The sequence below is a fragment of the Pygocentrus nattereri genome, chromosome 8 (assembly GCF_015220715.1).
Source record: "Pygocentrus nattereri isolate fPygNat1 chromosome 8, fPygNat1.pri, whole genome shotgun sequence".
NCBI lineage: Eukaryota > Metazoa > Chordata > Actinopteri > Characiformes > Serrasalmidae > Pygocentrus > Pygocentrus nattereri.
In genome coordinates this window covers 21,345,987-21,366,358 of record NC_051218.1, presented here as the reverse complement: position 1 = coordinate 21,366,358, position 20,372 = coordinate 21,345,987, and the positions used below count along the sequence as shown (strand labels likewise).

The 20,372-nt window shown below is 38.9% G+C and overlaps 1 protein-coding gene and 1 non-coding gene across 3 annotated transcripts; both read left to right on the top strand.

Annotated features, from left to right (window-relative positions):
* The first annotated feature begins 473 nt into the window (after positions 1-473).
* xpnpep2 (X-prolyl aminopeptidase (aminopeptidase P) 2, membrane-bound) lies at positions 474-17,038 on the top strand. Of its 2 annotated transcripts, XM_017698290.2 has the most exons (21): positions 474-592; positions 1,687-1,754; positions 2,617-2,727; positions 2,959-3,022; positions 3,275-3,379; positions 3,695-3,781; positions 3,950-4,093; positions 4,408-4,509; positions 5,446-5,527; positions 5,634-5,835; positions 6,652-6,741; positions 7,249-7,358; positions 8,524-8,601; positions 10,299-10,370; positions 11,950-12,010; positions 12,112-12,181; positions 12,335-12,439; positions 12,628-12,687; positions 14,328-14,404; positions 14,498-14,587; positions 15,179-17,038. In XM_017698290.2, the coding sequence occupies exons 1-21, from the start codon at positions 544-546 to the stop codon at positions 15,371-15,373; spliced, it is 2,022 nt and encodes a 673-aa protein (XP_017553779.2). In that variant the 5' UTR covers positions 474-543; the 3' UTR covers positions 15,374-17,038. The 2 variants fall into 2 exon arrangements, with proteins under 2 accessions (XP_017553779.2, XP_037396188.1); XM_037540291.1 differs by lacking the exon at positions 1,687-1,754 and having other exon boundaries at positions 484-592.
* Positions 7,922-8,036, top strand: LOC119263934. The gene has a single exon (XR_005130648.1). It is a non-coding gene; the product is annotated as a U5 spliceosomal RNA (small nuclear RNA).
* Positions 17,039-20,372: the final 3,334 nt, after the last annotated feature.

Genomic DNA, 20,372 nt, shown 5'->3' with positions numbered 1-20,372 from the left:
TCATGATGGTGGTATTGGTGTGACTGAACATCAAGTTTTGTATCTCTGGGTTCATACATTAACTTACTGCAAAGGCTGACAGGTGCATTGTTTGGTAGAAGGAAGCCTTAAGTGTGAATGTAAAGGGCATGTGTAGTGTGGTGCTGGATATTTTGCTTGCCTGTATATTGTAACACGGAAGCCTGACTAGAATTCACTTCGTGACTTGCAGATGCTTTTGCTAAGCCCCTAGGGTGAGGGCACCATTAAATTGGGCAGCATAGACAAAGAGAGAGAGAGCGAGAGAGAGAGAGCAAGAGATAGAGAGATTGCAAATGTCTGCAAAAAAGCACCTTCTTGCAAGAGCAAGCATGCTTTTTATTGCAAGAGTAGAGCCAAAGTTCCGCCCCCTCATCTATTGCGTATTATTCTGATCAGAGAACGCCCCCGAGCTCAGATAGTGGTGTCAGATATTGCATATATATACACATACACTCACAGTCACACACACACCTGCCCCGCTGCCTCTCTGTGTGTAGATTTGCTTGGAGCAGATGGTCCAAAATGACCTTCTCTGGGTGGATTCTGGCTCTCTGTCTTGTGGCTCTTGAAGGTAAAAAAAGGGGAAAAAAGTTTGCAGTTAATTATTGCAGTTTTTTAATGATCTTTGCATGACTATGCTAGCGAAGGTCCTACACAGTATGGGTAAGGCTTTCATTAAGGCACCATTCAAATTCTCCATCTGTTGTTTTGTGTCATGTCTAGTGGTTGATTCAAAGAAAATATATTTGCATGCCATTAAGCAGAAGATTTATTCAGCAGCGCTCAAAGCTAATTGGTACGCATGCTGGTGGATATTTATTTACTAGCTTGACATATTTTTTCTCACTAAGACTGTAGGTTGTGCTTACATGTATGTGCAAGATTGCATTTTCTCTTATGCCATAACATGTGCTTGGCTCAATATAGCGTGTCGTTCTGTGAGTAATTGATGACTGGGAGTAACTCTACAGCTGTCAGTGTGTGGGACACTGTGACTCGCTGGACTTTGAGCCACTGGAGGTCCCTGCTGGTTCAAGTTGCAGCTTTGTGTGGTCATCTACATGCTTAGCTATGACTAGAATCAAAGACAATTAGAAAAATGTAGTGAATGTATGTCACTTTTGCTAGATGCCTGGATTTCTTCTCTGTATATCTTGGTTATAGCTAAGAATAATAAGAAATAAGGAAAATGTAATGAAATAATGACATTGTGTAGACACCCTTTAGACATAACCCTGATTTCCCTCAGGATATCTTGGTTATGGCTAAAAATAATGAGAAATACAAAAAAATATGAAATATGAAATGTGAAAGTATGTCTTTTTTAGGTATCTAGAATTTCTGTTAGGACAGCCAGTTTGGATAGTAAAGCAATTTGCATCTTTGAGGAGGAAAAATTAGCTGTAATTCACATGCAGATTAAACAAAAATAGACTAAAGCATAAATAGACTAACTTTGGTCATCTTTAGAAACTTATAGTGAACATTGTTGTCAAGTTTTTATGGAAATGTAAGCACAGCCCCCCACTGTAACTCATCAGGACACAACAGCTACAGAGGATTGACTCCCATTCTTGACATCTACTGAAAAAAGCACTGAAAACACTGACACTGTTGTGCTGTCTCTAAGTCCTGTCCCTGGTGTGTTCCTCCTCTTTTTATCAGGCGAAAGGCATGCAGCACATGCCGAGGAAGGAGCAAGCAGTGAAAGGAACTGCTCTTCAGTGCCTCCGGTACTCTCTCTCTCTCTCTCTCTCTCTCTCTCTCTCTCTTTCTCCCTATCTCTGTGTCTCTTTTCTGACTACTTATCATCATGGCCTGTCTTTATCATGATGAGCTGGCCACACTAAAAATATCAAATCAGTGCAGACAGCTTCCAGGCCTAATCCAGCCTTTCACTGGTTCTCTCCACTGATTAGCGTGAAGGCTTTAGTTCCAGAACATTGTTCCCTGTTGGGGGTCCTCTCACTCTGATGTTCCGCTACTGAACAGGCATTTTCCACTCCACTCTGCAGAGACTACATTCCACAACGCTGTTTGTTTCTAGTCTAATGAAAGCAATTTAAATGAAGTGAGATGGTGGTGGATCCTCACAGTTCACTAACAGACTAATGCTACTACTAAAGTCTAAACATGGGTTTTTGCTGAAATGGTCACTTTTGAGAGGAAAATCCAGTGTAATAACAGTACTACTGTTTAGATTAGATATTCTGTTGATAACCTCTTAATATTCCAGTCTTACTATTAAGTAACTACAGAGACTTCATTGCAAATTTATGGAGCTATTCTTAGGTTATATAAGTGTGTAATAATGGGCCTGCTTACAAGCCAATGACTTGTTAAGGGTTAAAAAAAGGGCTTTTAAAGGGTCATGATTTTCTAAGAGTCGGGACACAATTAACCACAACCCTCTTATTTGTTTTGTGATTCGCTGTGGTTCTTGAATATTTTTGTGTTTGCAATAACAAAAGTGATCAACAGAACCCGGAAACTGTAGTACAAAAAGCCTCACATTATTAAACTCAAGTCTGTATGTTTGTATCTCTTTATGAAACACTGATTAAAATGTAAATGCTAACTTCTGTTTTTTTGCAGTATCTCCCTCCAACAGCTGTTAACACAACTTTGAGATTACTTCAGCTGAGAGCAGCCATGAAACCCCACAATATCTCTGCCTACATCATACCTGGAACAGATGCACACCTGGTACCAAAACTCATCTCCTATATTTCCTTGTTATTTTCCTTTCCTCTGTCTTCCCTTTTGTTTCCTTTTCATTTCCTTTTTGTTTAATTTTCTTTCCTCTCCTTTCCTTTTGTCTCCCTTTCATCTCCTTTTTTCCCATCCATTCCTTCTCCTCTCTTTTCCTCATCTGCCCTCTGTTCTTTCTTTCTTTTTCATGATTTTGTTAATGGCTTCTTGGTTGTTTACTTGCAGAGTGAATACATTGCCCCTTATGATGCCAGGTTGGCCTGGATGTCTGGCTTCTCTGGCTCTGCAGGTACATTCCTATGCAGGTTTTTATATAATGTTATTTTTTCGTCCTCAGTTATACTTTGATGAGATTCCTGCTGTCTTGATCTGTGACCCAAGCAACTGTCCCTTGTGTGAATCTGTAATCTATGATTTCATACGAGTATACCACGGTCAATAGTGCAAACAGTGTTTAAAACAGTAAATGCAAACAGAGCTTTAAATCTTGGATAAAAGAATTATAAATAGCATATAAACAGCATTCTTCTTCGCTCTCAAGGTACGGCAGTTGTGACCCAGGATAAAGCAGTCTTATGGACTGACAGTCGCTACTGGGTTCAAGCAGAGCGCCAGATGGACTGCAATTGGGAACTGGAACGAGATGGCAAGTAAAATGGTAGACACAAAAACTGTGTGTCAAAGTCAACAATCTGAATGTGTCTGGGATTACTTTCTCATATGTAAGCCTGCACTAAATATTAGAAACATTTGAAAGCCATTTCTAGCAGATGACTAGGAAACATTTTTATTTGTTAACTTTTATTTGTGAAATTGTATTAATGTATCTTCTAATGTTAATCAGGCACAATTTTCAATCAGTCCCATTATCAGTCACAATTTGTGTCGTTAGCTAGGCCCAGTGTTTAGAATGAAATAAAACCTGTAAGGATAAATTTGGTCTAATTGTACTGGAACACAGTCTCTGTCTCCAGCATCACCAACTGGCTTATCAAAGAAACAAAGGAGGGAGACGAGGTGGGCTTTGATCCATTCCTCTTCTCAGTAGGTAAGTAAAAGCAAACAGGCTTTTTCCTTCCTAGAACTATGAAGCAGACTCTTCCAAAGTACAGTAGTTTCTTGTAAATTGTTGTTGTATATGGATTTGTATTCAAGGTTAATTGATCCAGTAACCAAGGACAACATCTTACTGGATCATTGCTCTTTGTCAATACAGACACATTTGCTGCCTACAAAACCAAGCTGGCTCCAGCTAAACGGGTCCTTACATCTATCCCTGATAACCTGGTGGATGAAATATGGTCCGAGCGACCGCCTCTCCCTCCTGATAGCCTCACTCGCTTACCAGACGAATTCATCGGTGTGTGAGCCTCCTATCACTGGCCGCTTATCACTCTGCTGATAAATACCTGCAAACAGAAAACAGAAAAGCATTCACTTATCACAAGTCGGCTATAAAAGCTCCCATGCACATTATTACTTAAAGTAATAACAATGGCATATGGCTTTAAGGATAAGGGCTGTTGTTGTTGATATATTTACTCGCTCATGGGCTATTTAATTCTGAATGGAAAGGAAGGTAATAGAGTGGTTGTAAAGTTCATGCAGATTTGTACGGCACTGAGTATTTGTTCTTTCTGTGTATCTTTCTGTGTTTTATATGTGGGTCAACAGAAAGGACCTGGCAAAATAAGGTGGACCAGATACGAGGCCAGATGATGGACAACCCTTACAAGCCCACTGCTCTCCTGCTGTCAGCTTTGGATGAAACAGCATGTAAGTGGTATCAGGGAAGGTTTTCAGTCACTCAGGTCATTGAATTGTCTAGTAGTAAATCAAGGTGGCTGGACTTGTGGTGTAATCTTGAAGATGTTCAGCAGTTCCTATCGCAAGCATGATGAAGTCCCTCAGATGAGTGACAAAATGTCTCCAAGATTACACCACAAGTACAATCACTTGGATTGCCTACTTTGTAAAAGGAATTGATTAAATTAACTTTATTCAAATCTGTACATCATGCACGCATTAGTAAATCACCATGTGTCCAAAAGTGTCTAGACACATGTTCTAATGAATAAATTGAGCTATTTTAAGGTGCACCTATTGTCATGCCTCCTGATACAGGCGTCTGTATAGTTTCCATAGAAAAGAATTTCCAATGGAATGGGATACTCTGAAACAATCACACATGAGCCTAATTTCACCATGCTCAGTTATAAGTCTCGGCTAGAGGGGTATGAAACCTCCCAGCATTGGGCTAAGGAGCAGTGGAACTGAGTTCTCTGGAGTGAAAGAGCTTCATTCAACGCCTTATGGATGACTTGAAGTGATGATCCAGAACTATTCCTCCAACATCTGTACCTGACCTCGCTAATGCTCTTGTGGCTGAAAGTTATCAAATATAGTGTAAAGCTGCCAAATGAGCACGGAGGAGTAGAGGCTGTTACAGCAGCAAAGGGTAAACAAAAAATGCACAGCCTTGGTTTCAGAAGAAACCTTGGATGAGCAGGTGTCCACAAACTTTTGGACACAATTGTTATAAAAATGCTCACATGATGTACACAACTGAAGTAAGTTCAATGCATGTTTTTTTAGTGTCCTACTAGACAAGCATGTAAGAGACACCTTCCAGTACTTCTTATTTGAAATGCCTAATAAGTGATTTGGACCTTCCTGTGAATGTTTTGATGTGAATGCTTTCTGTCATTTCAGGGCTCTTTAACCTGCGTGGTAATGACATCCCCTTCAACCCATTCTTTTACTCCTACACTCTGCTGACATTTGATAAGATATGGCAAGTTGACTTTTTCCACTTTCGTATTTCTGCTTTTCCAAACCTTTGTGTGAAATTCACAAACTAACTTATTGTGACCACCGGTACTGTCCCCCCTCTTTCAAAGGCTCTTTGTGCACACTGAGAGAGTGACGGAAGAGCTGAAGGTGTACCTGAACTCTTCCTGCGACACTTTACACTGTGTGCAGCTGCTTAATTATGACTCTGTTCGCGAACATCTGATGAAGTACCTGGAGGAGCCTGGTGTAAGGGTGTGGGTGGGCACAGAGTACACTAACCAAGCCCTGTATGAGCTCATCACTCCAGAGGTAAGACCTGACTAATTTTACACAGCTGCTGTCAGACCAGGGCCTAGCAATCCACACAACAGCAGCTTTAGCATGTGCCATAGTTTTAGACTATGGGTTAGCGCTAGGGATACTTTAATCTGCTTTTTTTATACACTAAGATGGCTACAATTATCAAAATTTTGTTACACTCTCATCAAATGCATATATACGCAAAACAACTGTTTTTAAGTCTGATGGAAATAAACCTGGGAAATAAAAAGTTTCCTGCTCCGCACGCCATGATATGACTTTCATAGCTAATTGTTATTCAACATGGTCAATTACAATCCTAAATGCTCAGTTTTGATTGAATCTTTCTATCTCTGTGGTTCACATATGTGCTTGTAAGTGGACTATCTCCCTGTAATATGCCCTGAAATGACCAATGCGTGCAAATCCTATTCCATCCTGATCAGTAATGTCAAGTGAATGATCTGCCTGCGTCATGGACAAATGTAATAAAAAATTTACAGATTAGCAGCACAAGCCTCCGTAACAAACATTATTAGCTTTGCTGTGGTTCTTGCCTTTTCAACCGTGGAAAATGCGCATAGCCTTCATTTTTGAGTATTTAGTGTTACTTTGTTGTTCTGAAATCTCTGATTGTGGCTTTATGTCAGAGTGACTTGAAAACTAAGCATGAGGTATACTTATTTAAATAATTCTGAACTTATTTGGACTTTGCACCAAACTGAACTACATTAAGTTTATCTTAGCTGATGACTCTTATGATGAATCACTAGCCAGGCCTGGTAAACCATTCACATACAAATACATACCCTCATTCTCTTCTAGGGGAAACTCCTGCAAAGCACTTACTCTCCAGTGCTGACCACTAAAGCTGTTAAGGTCGATACAGAGCAGAGGATCCTTAGAGAAGCTCACGTAAGGAAACATACAACATAGTCCTTATGTCACTTCATTTGGTGCACTCATACACTTGACTCACATGCTGAAAAAGGAAATATCCTGAGTTGTCCTTATCTCTGAGTTATTGAGTGATGTTTTATCATGCCATAAACCAAAGGAGAACACTGACAGCAGCAGTCAGTTCTTATCACACAATCTTTTTTTTATGCACTGAAACTTTTTATTGATGTTGTGGCTTGTATTCTGTATCCCATCAGCACATTCTTTATGAGCATTTTATCTCATAAAGACAAAATTCTATTTTCCATTTCAAGATGAGCTGAGCATCTGTATGCTATTACTTCATAACCTGGAACCACTGCGTGACTGACCGCATTCAATTAAACCCCCTCAGCCTGGCAGCTGGGTGGCCTTATACCAGTAGATTTATTAATACTCAGTGGTGACTGTATCTTTTGACAAGAATAAGCTGAGTGCTCATTCTCTCGTTGTGCTCTGCGTGTGTTTACTCTCTTGTTGTAGATAAGGGATGCAGTAGCGGTCATGCAGCTCCTACTTCACCTGGAAAGAGCTGTGCCTGAGGGCATGGAGACAGAGCTCACTGCGGCAGAATTTGTCAATGAGTGTCGCAGGTAGGGAACAGTTGGTCCCACATTAACATCTAAAAACCCTTTCATACCTCATATTTCACATATGACTGCCAGCTTTTACTCTCTCTGATACATATTTTTGTCAGTTTTGTTTTTTCACGACTGGATTTATATACCATTGTGTGCAAAATTTGGTAAACCCCTAGTTGATTGACAAGTTCTGTGAATTTTCTAAATGAAAATAAGTTAACGCATCCTCTACTGAGAACACACTTTCGCACATGTTAATGGACACATACTGATTATTTTCTGAATTTAACATAAAAAGCCTAAAATGTGGCTGTTGCGACAGTTATGGCACATTTCATAGTTTATTTTACTCTTTTAAGGTTTAATCTCTGCAAATAAGTAGGAACAGACACTGCTGTGCCTGTTACTGTTACCAACACCACACATACGCTACCATGCCAGGACCATGTCAGTGTCACTGCACTGTATTGAGAATGATCCCCCACCTGTGCTCCAAAACTGGCCAGTGATGAATGGAGTAGAAAGTGGCTGGAAAAATATGTAGAGGGGCTACAGTATGAAACTGCACACATATTTAGCTCGGGTTTCTCTTCATTCACACACAAATCTTTCGCCTTTTACTAAAGATTTCCGTGGAGGGGAACGTTGACGAGTTCTTCTTATTTTTGAAGGCTCTGCCACGGCAGAGCTCAATCTGTTTGGGGGGCAGTCGTGGGCTGGTGGTTAGGGATCTAGCCCTGTGACTAGAAGGTTGCTGGTTCGATCCCCAGGGCTGACAGTTCATGACTGAGGTGTCCTTGAGCAAGACACCTAACCCCCAAATGCTCCCTGGGCGCCGTGGATAGGGCTACCTACCGCTCCGGGCAAGTGTGCTCACCGCCCCCTAGTGTGTGTGTTCACTAGTGTGTATGTGGTGTTTCACTTCATGGATGGATTAAATGCGGAGGTGGAATTTCCCCGGTTGTGGGATCAAAAAAAAAGTATCACTTACTTGGTTAATTGACCACATAAAGTGGACATAAAGTGGACAGAGAGTGGAGGGTAGATGGAGGGTAGATGGAGGGTAGATGGAGGGTAGATGGAGGGTAGATGGAGGGTAGATTGTGCAATTGTAGTACCATCAGTATGCTTAGCTTAAACTGGTGATTTGTAATGTGTGCTCTATGTGTCCCACCAGCAAACAAAAATACAGCAGGGGTCCGAGCTTTGAGACCATTTCTGCAAGTGGACCTAATGCTGCTCTTGCTCATTACAGGTATGGAATTCATTGTTAAAAGCCTTACAGGTCACTTTCCCAAGTTTACATGAAATACAATGGATAACTGACTTGGCCTATGAGCGCTGCACTGTAACGATAAATGTATATATAATTATGCAACAGTTATGCAAGCTGATTGGTGGAGAAGTGTAACCATGCTGTTATTTTGCCATAACATCAAGGTTTTTTCACAAGCACTGTATCACTCCATTGAGGCGCCATTGCTAAGCAATGACTTTGACTGTAGCTGTAGGACACGCTCAAGCCATTTGAAAATTTTTACTTCTTACTTTGCCAAAAACAGAAAACGGATACTCTCAAGATCGCATTTGATCGACACCTGATTTGGTCAGTCTCTGAAGATGAGACTACACTAAATTCCCAAACTCTTAGCTGCCAGTTGTGAACTGCCAGTTGTGCAGCGAGTGGACAGAGCTCGTTACACTGACGTAGCAGCAAGCCGCTTGTTAAGGAACTATAACTTGGTGGAAGGAATTGCTGACATTAAAACATATTAAATGCCACGTTTACAACCCGGTTTATTTATTTATTACTTTATTTCTTACTTTATTTATTTTGTGCCTGTGACCAAATCACAGCTGAGATGTTATTTTGTGATAATAGACTCCTTCTCATGTTCTATTGCTTAAATATACTATTTAAATTAGTATCAATAAAGTACTGACAATTTGAACGTGTATTAGGTGTTAGGTTAATGCAGACAAACAATTATTCACTAAGAAGAAGAGCAGGGGGTGAGATAGAAACCTTGTAGAATTGGAGCCTTAGTCAAAATACAGAAGTCCAGAAAACCAAAAAAGCTAAATTAGTTAAACTGTCTCATTTCAGATAAACAGTGTCGTGTAGCGTGATGCCAAAAAGATGAGCTAGGGAAAAAAGTCAAATCTCTGGAATGTAGCCTGATGTAGCCTTTAGCTTTCCTCGTCCTTTGCCTTTCTGGAATGTGGAATAATGTTGCCTCTGTAAACATAACATTTTTTAACAAATCTAAATAAATATGTGGCCTGCTAGTGTTAGCACAGAAATAGCATACTTAGCTTGAAGTACAAAGACACTTTTAACTGCACACTTATTGAGTATTTACTAGATGACCTGGGAAGCAAAGTTCCACAGAAGACTTTGTTTAGCAATTTAGAAATGTAAATACACTAAAATTATGCCACCTTATTTTAAAACTTATGAGTACTGGAAGTACAGCTGGCATTCTCTTTCTCCAGTCCTTCTTAATCCTGATTTATACCTTTGCCAATAAGCATGCAAGCATGTCTTCATCAAGATGCTGAGGAATTCATAGGTAACCATAACCTACACAGGATCTCAGAGGCCATTAGATGCACAGAGCTATTGTTAAATAAAACCGGGTTATTTGAGGATCAGCTGTCAGAAGAGGTGTGATGTTACAAACACATGACCTGTCTTCAAAGTATTACTTAACAGTTTAGCAAGTATTCTTGGAGAGAGAGGATAACCACATATTCTTCTGTATTTTCTGGATTCGACACTGCCCCTCAGTGCACACATTTACATTATGTGAATGTATGTTTGCACACACCCTTGTATACGTCTATGCATGATGTTTGCAGATATGAAAACACTGAAGTATAATTCAATCTTTATACTCTCTTCCCATTTGTATGCTGAGCAAAAGTTCCTCTTATTGTGTTGTATTTCAGCCCATCTAAAGAAACTGCCAGACAGCTGAGAGTGGATGAGATGTATCTTGTTGACTCAGGAGGACAGTACCTGTGAGTATGACATTACATTTTTTGATCTGCAAACTTATTATCAACTAGAGGTCTGCACTGAATGAAACCTAACGCAAACCGTCCCGATTGGTACTGGTAAATAAAAAATTTTAAAAACCCGACTCTAATCCACTCTAACACTAAGAGAGACGTACTATTGCATTTTACTGAGCTTTGAATTGAGCAACAAAAATATCATCCTGGGATTAACTGGTATTTCACACATTTGTAATGCAACCAGAGGCAGGGCCCTTTAGACTTTAGAGGTCCCTCCCAATCTGATACATGATAAAATTGAAAAAAAAAAATCAACAGCACTGAATAAGAGTGCTTAAAATATGCAGTGTAAACTAAATTATTCATCCTCAATCAATGTACAGTAGCCTATTATTTCCTACACAGTTATATTTCTCTACAACTTTGGATGTTTTATGTTTATAACTTTATGTTTAGGGTTAGGGGCTTTTGATTATTTGAAATATAATGGCAGGGTATAGGTTAACAGGCTTTAATTTTGTTTATTTAATCATTACATTTTCGAGTATTGTTTGTTTATTTTGCAACTGCAGTGGACGGGAGGCTCCTCAAGCATCTTTGGACCTAGGGGTCTCAGGCCCCTCACAATCAGAGGCCCAGTCAATGATCCATCCCTGCTAAAAGTATTTATTACCTGTAATCTTTTGTGGAATTGCTGATCGTATCTGACGGGAAAAAGCATCCACACTCACCTGATCAACTGTTAACCCTGCTGTGCTAAACTTCCTTTCCCTACTACGGCTATTCACATTACAGTCATGCTTAACATGCTTTGAGCTTTGGGTGAGCTCAACAGGCAAGAAAGATCTGCTGTGACTTTTCCTCCAACCCAACACAGTCTTCCCATTATTTATGGTTTTATTGAGGGGGATGTTCCTCTGTGCCTATTTTTATTCCTGTGATAGATGAGTCAGAGCGGATTACATTGGCTAATGGTTCTATAGCAATGGAGAATAAGCCAGGGGAGCTTGGGCACCCCTGTCTACAACCTCGGGAAAGTGTAAAGGCGTCCGACATGACTCCATTAGTCAGGATCTGTGACCTGGGGCCGTTAAAGAGTGTTTTAACATATCTAATAAAACTGTCTCCAAAATTCATGGCCTTCAAAGTCTCGAAAAGAAAACCAGGTTCAATTCTGTCGAACGCCTTTTCTGCATCCATGGACACTATCACTGAGGGATGTCCCTGTCTTTTGGCAATGTCAATAATATGAAACAGCCTCCTAACATTATCTGCCCCTTGCCTGTTCTTTACAAAGCCTGTTTGGTCTGCATGGATAATTTTAGGAATAATTTTATTGAGGGGGATGTTCACCCACTCCTTAAACTCGAGAGATATTCTAAAAACAATTAATATTATGGGACAGAGAGAGCGAGAGAGAGCACAAGAGAGAAGTATGTGAAAGATTTTATATATAATTAGAAAGTGAGCCCAGCACAAGCCCAGTGTTCCACACAAAATGTTGGCCCGAACCCTGAAATTTTGAATAACGGACTTCTAATATCAACTCACTGTCACTTAACCATTTAAATGTATGTTTCAGTGATGGTACAACCGACATTACCCGCACTGTGCACTGGGGTAAACCCACTGCCCTTCAGAAGGTACTGTTCAGTAAAAGACCAGAGAAGATTTCAAGTGAACAACTGTATTATCAATCCAACATGAAGCTAATAACTTTTTTCTGTTCAAACTAATTCAAAAGGATGCCTTCACAAGGGTGCTGAAGGGAAACATTGAAATTTCAAGGACCATCTTTCCAGCAGGGACCAAAGGCAAGACTGTCTTTTTCTCATTCTCTGTCCAACTCATATTCACAACACCTGCTGCTGTTCTTCCACAAGAGGTCTCCATCTAGTCAGCAGTTTTACTCTCTGACCTTCAAGTAGCATCACAAGCGATTCATCAGCACTTTTTTTTTTCCAAAGGTGTCAACATCGAGATGCTTGGCCGCAGAGCACTGTGGGAAGTTGGCCTGAATTACGGTCATGGTACAGGTCATGGTGTGGGAAACTACTTTGGTGTTCACGAATGTAAGACTTCAGTTTTAATGGGTTTCTCTTTTGTTACAATTCACTTGTATCAGTTGATCTCACGGTGAGAGTTTGTTTTGTGATGCTATTTGCACTTTGTGATGCTGTAGTAACTGGTATGTAACAGCTATTATTCACTCACACCTCCAATCTCATAATCTGACATGTTTTCATATCCCTCCTCACAGGGCCTGTTGGCTTTCAGTCCAATAATATTCCATTTCAAGAAGGCATGTTCACATCCATTGGTAAGGCATTAAATTATGGCTTATAAAAGCATTTTACCTATGAAGAGTTTCATTCCAAAGTGCTATATATCCATTTATAAAAAATAAATAGAATTAGTTTTTAAAAAGAATAACAACTGATCTTATTGGAAAAGAAGGGGATATAAAGGTGTTAGTAATCATAATATACATAACACTAATATTTCTTATATGTGTAAAACTCACTACCAGTAACTTATTTTATAAGAAATGAAATGTTTGAATATGGAGAGTGCATTTTGCAACAAAGCCCTTCATATGAAGACCTAAATCAGAGGTGACATTTAAGAGGAGTGAGAGATGTGTTTCCTGAATGTCTGTAAGATGGGAACAATGGGGTTGAATTAAGGTATTGTATGGAGTTCTCAGCACTGATATCATAAAAATGTAAAACCAGTTTTCTGTATATTTGCACACTATAAAAATGATTTGATGTTAATCAAGTAACCTGGTTTCTTTAAAATTGGACTTCATTGAAAATGTAATAATCTGTTAACAGAACAATAATCTGTTGAACATTATGATTTTTTACAGTCCAAAGGTCAAAACCTTTTTGTTTATTAAGTCACAGCAGCCATTAAGTTCAAGTTATTAATTTTCAATATCAGAAAAAAGCAGCAAACATATATTTAATAGAAAATTATACAGAAGCATCCAACCCAGTATAACATCCGATCTATCAGTATTTAATTTGGCCACATTTTACTTTTGCCATTTTAACTTTTCCATCCTTCCAATCTCAAAACTAATTAGTTATACTAGCATTCACACATGCAACTACCTAAACATACATTTGCTGCCTCACAAATCTTTTTTCATCTGCATTTAAAATGACTAAAGGAGATATTTACAAGATTAGATATAAGATAATCAACTTGCATTAACAAAGAAAAATTAAAAAAGAGTTTCCAAAGTGTTTTAAAGTAATTGCAAAACCAGTCCATTTGAAATTCACTGTCATTGGCATGTCATGAAACTCCAAGCATTTAGATATATCTGCCTGTTCTGGCTGCAACAGTTTAGCCCCACCCATTCATGCAGAAGTTATGTGGAGTGTTTCCTCCTAGATTGCTTTTGCATTTAAATTTAGATTGCTACTACATTTACATGTAGTAGTCTTGAAGGCACCCTTGCAAAAACAGCCTGTTTAATTATAAAGAACAAAGGTTGAGAAATAAATTAAGACTTTGTTGGAAAATTAACCAACAAATTTAATAGGAAGTTGTCTAATAACATTGTTTATTTCTTACAATAGTTCATTTGATTAAACAAAGAATATAATAAAACTGATTTTACTTATTTTATTTATTTGTTCTAATCAAATTATATGACAGGCGAAGAGCTACTTGCCTTTCACATAATGTAAAGGAACCAATGCCATTCTGGTGCACTTTCGCCCAGTTTAACCCCTGCCCCTAACAGTCTAAGATTTAGTATTAAAAAGCGCACACACAGGGAAAGAAAAAGGGGTCAAATGTACAAAAAGTGTAGTGGAACTATAAGGACTATAAGGAGCAGGGTCAAATAAGTTAAAAGTAATCATTCAACTTGAGTCAGCATGTTTGACTCAATAATGACAATGTATAAGTCAAAACAAATTATTTTTTTTCCCTCTTTTACAGAACCTGGTTACTATAAGGAGAATGATTTTGGAATAAGAATTGAGGATATTGCTCTCGCTAGGTCAATTAAAACAGAAGTAAGTGAAGCTGTTCCATAGACACAGTACAAATTAATTCAAGGACTACACTTGAATTTAAAGAGGTGCTGTTTTTTTTTCCTTCTTTCCCAGCATGGTAATAATTACCTGACGTTTGAAACTGTGTCACTGGTCCCGTATGACAGAAAGCTGATTAACACTACAATTCTCAGCCTTGAACAGGTAATGAAACATCCCCCACTTATGATACTGTTGTGTAAAACATTGTTTGTGCCAATGTAGGTGCTAATTAGTGTCAGTTTCCTTTGAAAGTCCCCCTTCACATCCTTCCCATCTAATACATCTCAAGTGTATCTGCAGAAGAGTGCTTCTTGAATAGGCAGGTGTTTATTTGTTTTGTGTTTGTAGCTGATCAGTACCAGCTTTTTTTTAGCTCACCAATCAGCCTTGGTCATTTAAGGGATTAAACTTGTGTTTATTGTTACAAAATGAGGAAGGGATGTGGTCATATTACTTGATGGGAGTGATGTAAGATACTAACAAATATTTCATGAGTTTTGTAGTGCTTGTTTTAAAACTGTGTAACGTAAACTTTAGTTTTATAGTAGATACTAAATAATTTATAGTAGTTGCTGAATAATCATTAATCAATTTTAAGAATAATTACTGAATAATAAACCTGTAGTTTATTGTTTAGTCATTACTAGCCAATTACTATTACAGCAGTACAGCTGTAAAAGTTCAACTACAGGAGGTAAGCTATTAATTGTTACTATTATTGGCTATTGATTGTAATGTTCCCATTTGCTGTAGCTTGTGTGGCTAGACTCATACTACCGTGTCATCCGGGAGAAAGTGGGTCCAGAACTGAAGAGTCAGGGCCTGACGGAGGTGTATGATTGGATGATAGAGAATACACAGCCCTTCTTAACAGATGGAGCATCCGCTGTCGTCGCCTCCATGTCGCCGCTGCTTCTGCTTCTGCTTTTGCCCTTGGCCCTACTGTAAAACCTTCCGAGAGCAGAACTTCTGCACCTACACCAAAGCACTCCTCAAAGCCTGTCCAAAAAACAACCACCACCACTCCAGGCCTGCTGTGGAAGGTATACAGCTTGAGTGGTGAACAAGCTATCTGAAGCAGTAAGCAAACATCTTAATTGAAACAATGAGCAAACAGCTTGATGGAAAAAATAAAGAGGTCTGTGGCTCTCCTAAACTCCAAACCATGTTGAGCATCAATATCATAATCAGTTCATTCTCCCAAACACAGATTATGAGTTACAAACAATATACAAATGCATTCTTAAAAATAAGCCACCAAAAGGGTTCTTTAGAATAATAAAAGATCCGTCTTGTGTTCCCTAAAGAAACTTTCAGTGGGTGAAATACTGTGTTTTTCTGACTTTAAGCTGTCGCATTTAGAGGTATTTCTCTGTATTTAGTGAAATAACAGAAAACCTGTTGACTCAGAATACACTGATAATAGAATTGACAGATGCTGAAGAAAGTACCTGATAGCTTCCATTATAAGTGTGTTTTGAATCACCAGATTTTCTGTTCATAATTATTTTCTGTGGACCCCAAGAGCTGTGGCAATACTAAAAATGTTTACTGACCTTTACTAAACCCTAACCAGAGATGACATTAGATTTTTATTAATGTTATAAATAAATACATGTATACAAAATTGTGGGCACCCATGGTCAAGTTAGATGTTTTGGTGTTCATCTAGGTAAAATAAGTGAACTCATCCTCTACAGAGAACACAATTCTGCACATTTAAAACCACAATTACAGGCTTATTTGCTAAATATGACATATTAGGCAAAAAAACCAAAATGTGGCCTGTGAAAATGTTATGACACATTTACATTCTATGTTTTATTTTTTTAATATGTTAAACGTCTCAAAAAGACAAAAAATAGAGAAACGAAAAATAGAAATAGAGCACCAGAAATAGAAGGTTCCCTGTAGAGAATGTGGCTTAGAAAATCAACACATTTTAATGTTTTGCATCCAGAATGTTTGCATATGACTGTAAATATACATGTTTAAGTCAAAGAAAATTCTGCACTTTTCAAAATGTTAGCAAATGTGTGACATTGATGTTAAAGGATTTGTACAAAAAGGTCCAATTTCTGCATTTTTATGACTCATGTTCAATTGACCTTCAGGCTTTGATCTACTTATTAAGTGCTTTTTCATAAACCTGTGGAGTTGCTTGAGTGCAAGCTCTCATTTTACGTCTGTACAATAAGAAATTGCAACTGAAAGCTTTTGGGGATATTTTGCATATTTGTGCAATGGATCTACCCTGACAGTTCACACGAAAATCAATTTTAGATCATGAGCACACAAATTAGTGCAGTCTATTCCTCCCAAGTGAAATACTTCTTCATCTTTTCCAGTGCAGCTGCCAGGCCTATTTTTAACCCCGTGACACATGCAAAAGAAATCTTTTTTCAGAGCCACAGGCTTTTTTCAGTGCCTGTGCCATGTATCTGTGTGGTGAATGTGTTTGTATTTTCAAAATGTGTACAAAGTCAGATCCCCTGACAATCACTGCTGATTGATAATTTATTCAAATGAGATTGTATCTTCATCTTGGTGTTATAAATGTATGTCTAGCATAGAATATGTGTCTATTCTGTTGGATAAAAGATAATCAAAGCATCTTTGAAAGTGGTTTGCAATTAACCTTCTGACATCTACTTGCAGACCATACCAGAGGAAGTGCTTGCAGTCAATATACCAAGATCTTTCTCTTTCTTCTTCTGTGAGATAAAGTAGAGGTCAATATAATGAGTCATAGAGATGGACGTGCTGTGAAAGCAGCATGTTTTCTTAGTTCGATTTAAAAGTCTAAGCCTGGCTCCAAGACTTTTTTTGTAGCTCTTGAGGTTTGTTGCCTCTGCCACAAGTGAAGTGCTCGTGCCAGCGGAGGTCCTGTTGCTTGGCAACATTTCTGTCAGAGTCGCAGGAAGGTGTGAATGTGGTTTTGAGACTGTCTCTCTCTCTCTCTCTCTCTCTCTCTCTCTCTCTCTCTCTCTCTCGCTCTCTCCCTCTCTCTCTCTCTCCCTCTCTCTCCCTCCCTCTCTTTCTGTCTGCTCTATTTTGTTTGCCCTTGAACAACAGGATGAGAGAGACAGCGGTTTGCGTGTCTTACACAAAGGCCATTAAGGTCAATAGAATACAAGTGTTTTCACAATTCCGTTTTTTTAACGAGGGTAGTTCTGACTGGGTGAGGAACTTCGATAGAGGAAAGCAGATGTTGTGATGGATGAGATCATACTGTAGGACTGATGGCTGAAGAGAACTATCCATAGTTTCTAAATCACCTTCTTTTCCTTTCAAATTGAATATTGTTTGATGGTCAAACAATGAATGGATGTGCTCTCCTTGCTCACCCTGGAGCAGATTACTTACACACTTACACTATCCTTACCCCTGACCCATAATGAGGGCGTCTACACATCATGTGGCTGGCTGATCTCAAAAATAACTCTCTGTGCCAACGCACACACACATGCACAGGGACTTCCTCTGTCATCTGTTTATGCAGTTCTTGTTTGTTGTCTACCAAAAGGCAAGAGCCCCATGCATTTGAAAGTCTATGTCTGTTGAAACTTTAGTTATAGAAAGTCATGTAATTGTATGCAGAATGGGCCCGATCTGTGGCCTCATTAAGGCTGCTTTGTGGTCTGATGGCCCCTGTAACGAGTGACACATTGTTTAGGTTACAGTAACCTACTGTATGATGGCCAAGTTTCAAAATAGATAAGCTCCTGAACGCTTTCATTTGCACTGCACTAAAAAACCTGAACAAAAACCACACCATCCAGCACATCCTCACAACAGAAAGAAACAAAAACTGAGGAACATAAAACACACCAGACACATGCACACATTCACAGAGCACTTTAACACTATACTACGCTTTATACTAATACTGGGTAGGACCTCCCTTCATAATGGCATTCAAGTGATGATTAAATGCTAACAATAGGCCTAAAGTGTGCCAAGAAAACATTCTCCACATGATTACACCACCTCCACCAGTCTGGATTGTTGACACAAGGCAGGTGGGGTCCATGGATTGATGCTGTCTGACCCTACTGTCTTCAATTGTCCAGTTTTGGTGAGCCCATGCCCACTGCAGCCTCAACTTTTTGTTGTAGAATTACTGAAGTAGTACCTGATATGGTCTTCTGCTGTTGTAGCCCATCCACCTCATAGTTTGACATGATGGACATTCTGAGATGCTTTTCTGCTCACTACAATTCTAATGTTTACCATAGCCTTTCTGTCAGCTCAAACCAGTCTGGTCATTCACTGCTGACCACTGTCATCAGCAGGGCGTTTCCATCCTCAGAACTCAGATGATTATTCTTTATTAAACCATTAAACATGATTGACTGTTAAGTTGCATGAATGCATCCATGTGCACATGTATATTATTAGACCCTTAATGAAACAAAATAAAACCCTTACTTTTCCAAGGAAATGGCAAGTACCAAAAGTGTTTATAATTACTTACAAAAGAACAGAAGCAAAATCTTTATTTTAATGAATTTTAATGATGCACTGAGTTGGAACAAAAACTAAGATGACAAAGCCAAAACTATTAGCCCTCTGACAATAGTGTAACCTTTCTGACTCACAACTGACAGCAACCTTTGACACCAAATTTGGCAGCAAATTGTTCCAGCTCATCCAAATCACATGGTTTTCAAGCATAGACCTTAACCTTGAGCTCCCACTATAGATTATCAATAGGATTGAGATCTGGGCTTTGAGAGGGCCACTCCAGGATCTTGATTTTTGGGATCAACTTCGATGTGTGCTTCCAGTCATAGTCTTGCTTGAAGAACCAGCGATGACCTAAAGCCATATTGGCAGCGGTTTTCTTCACATTATTACGGAGGAAAAAAAAAAGATTAATTCAAGCGAACGTTTTGCAGTTTCTATGCATGTTTTCTTTATTTGGGGCCATGATTTCTTAAATCGTGAAGATGAGCTGCAATTTCTTCATAAGGCTCCAAATCAGAATCAGACCTGATGAGTGTCTCTGTCCATTACCTTCGCCATCTAACTCATCAAAGCTTGTCAGTCTCAGGGAGCTGTTCGATACTTCTGCATCAGACAAATAACACGACCTGTATCTACATTGATTTTGCACACTAATCAAAAAAATAAACATGCCTTCCGTTAAAATGGAATATGACAACGATTAAAAGAAACCAAGAGAACAAATTAGAAAATCGTGACCACGAATAAACAAAAACGTAACCAGGAAGTAAAGAAAATGTGCGCATGTTTAAAAGAAAACAAGGGAACAATTTAAGAAATCCTCGCCACAAATGAAAGAAAAATGTGCGTATGAACTGCCAAACGTTCGCTCAAATAATTTTTTTTTTACATCTGTCCGATCCAGGGCTCCATACATTATCCTTCAAAATGTCAATAGTTTCTTTTTTCATGACCCCATTCACCCGAACAAGGCTCCCTGTGCCTAAAACTGTGAAACAGTCCCGCAGCATTATGCTCCCACTGGTGTGTTTAACTGTGGGAACTGTGTTTTTAGGGTTGAAGGCCTCTGCCCTTTTGCTAAACAAAAGCAACATCCTTGTGTCCAAACAGTTCCAGTTTAGTCTCATGAGACCAATGGACAGTCTTGCAAAACTCATGTCCATGTTTTAAATGGTCACAAGCAAATTCCAGAACTTATTTGTTAAAACTTGAAGCGCAGAAGAGGCCAGTTCAGTAACAATTATCTTGACAGAGAACCAGGATATCTTGTTGATATCTTGTTGATTTTTCTCTCCAAAGTCTTCAATATCATGCCCTTACAACCATGCCCTGGTTTATTTCTAACAGACTTTGTGATGATGCAACATATAGTTCTTCTGAACACCATGAAATGCTTGGAAATGGCAGTATAGCTGTCCGCTCTTAAGATGGGCATCCACTACCTTTTTCCTGAGGTCCAGACTTATTTCTTTGCTTT

Excerpts from the sequence above, each read along its gene's own strand:
- xpnpep2 (XM_017698290.2), top strand. The coding sequence starts at position 544 with ATGACCTTCTCTGGGTGGATTCTGGCTCTCTGTCTTGTGGCTCTTGAA. Across the intron at positions 5,528-5,633 it reads CTGACATTTGATAAGATATG|GCTCTTTGTGCACACTGAGA; the intron begins GCAAGTTGACTT and ends CCTCTTTCAAAG. Across the intron at positions 12,440-12,627 it reads CTACTTTGGTGTTCACGAAT|GGCCTGTTGGCTTTCAGTCC; the intron begins GTAAGACTTCAG and ends CCCTCCTCACAG.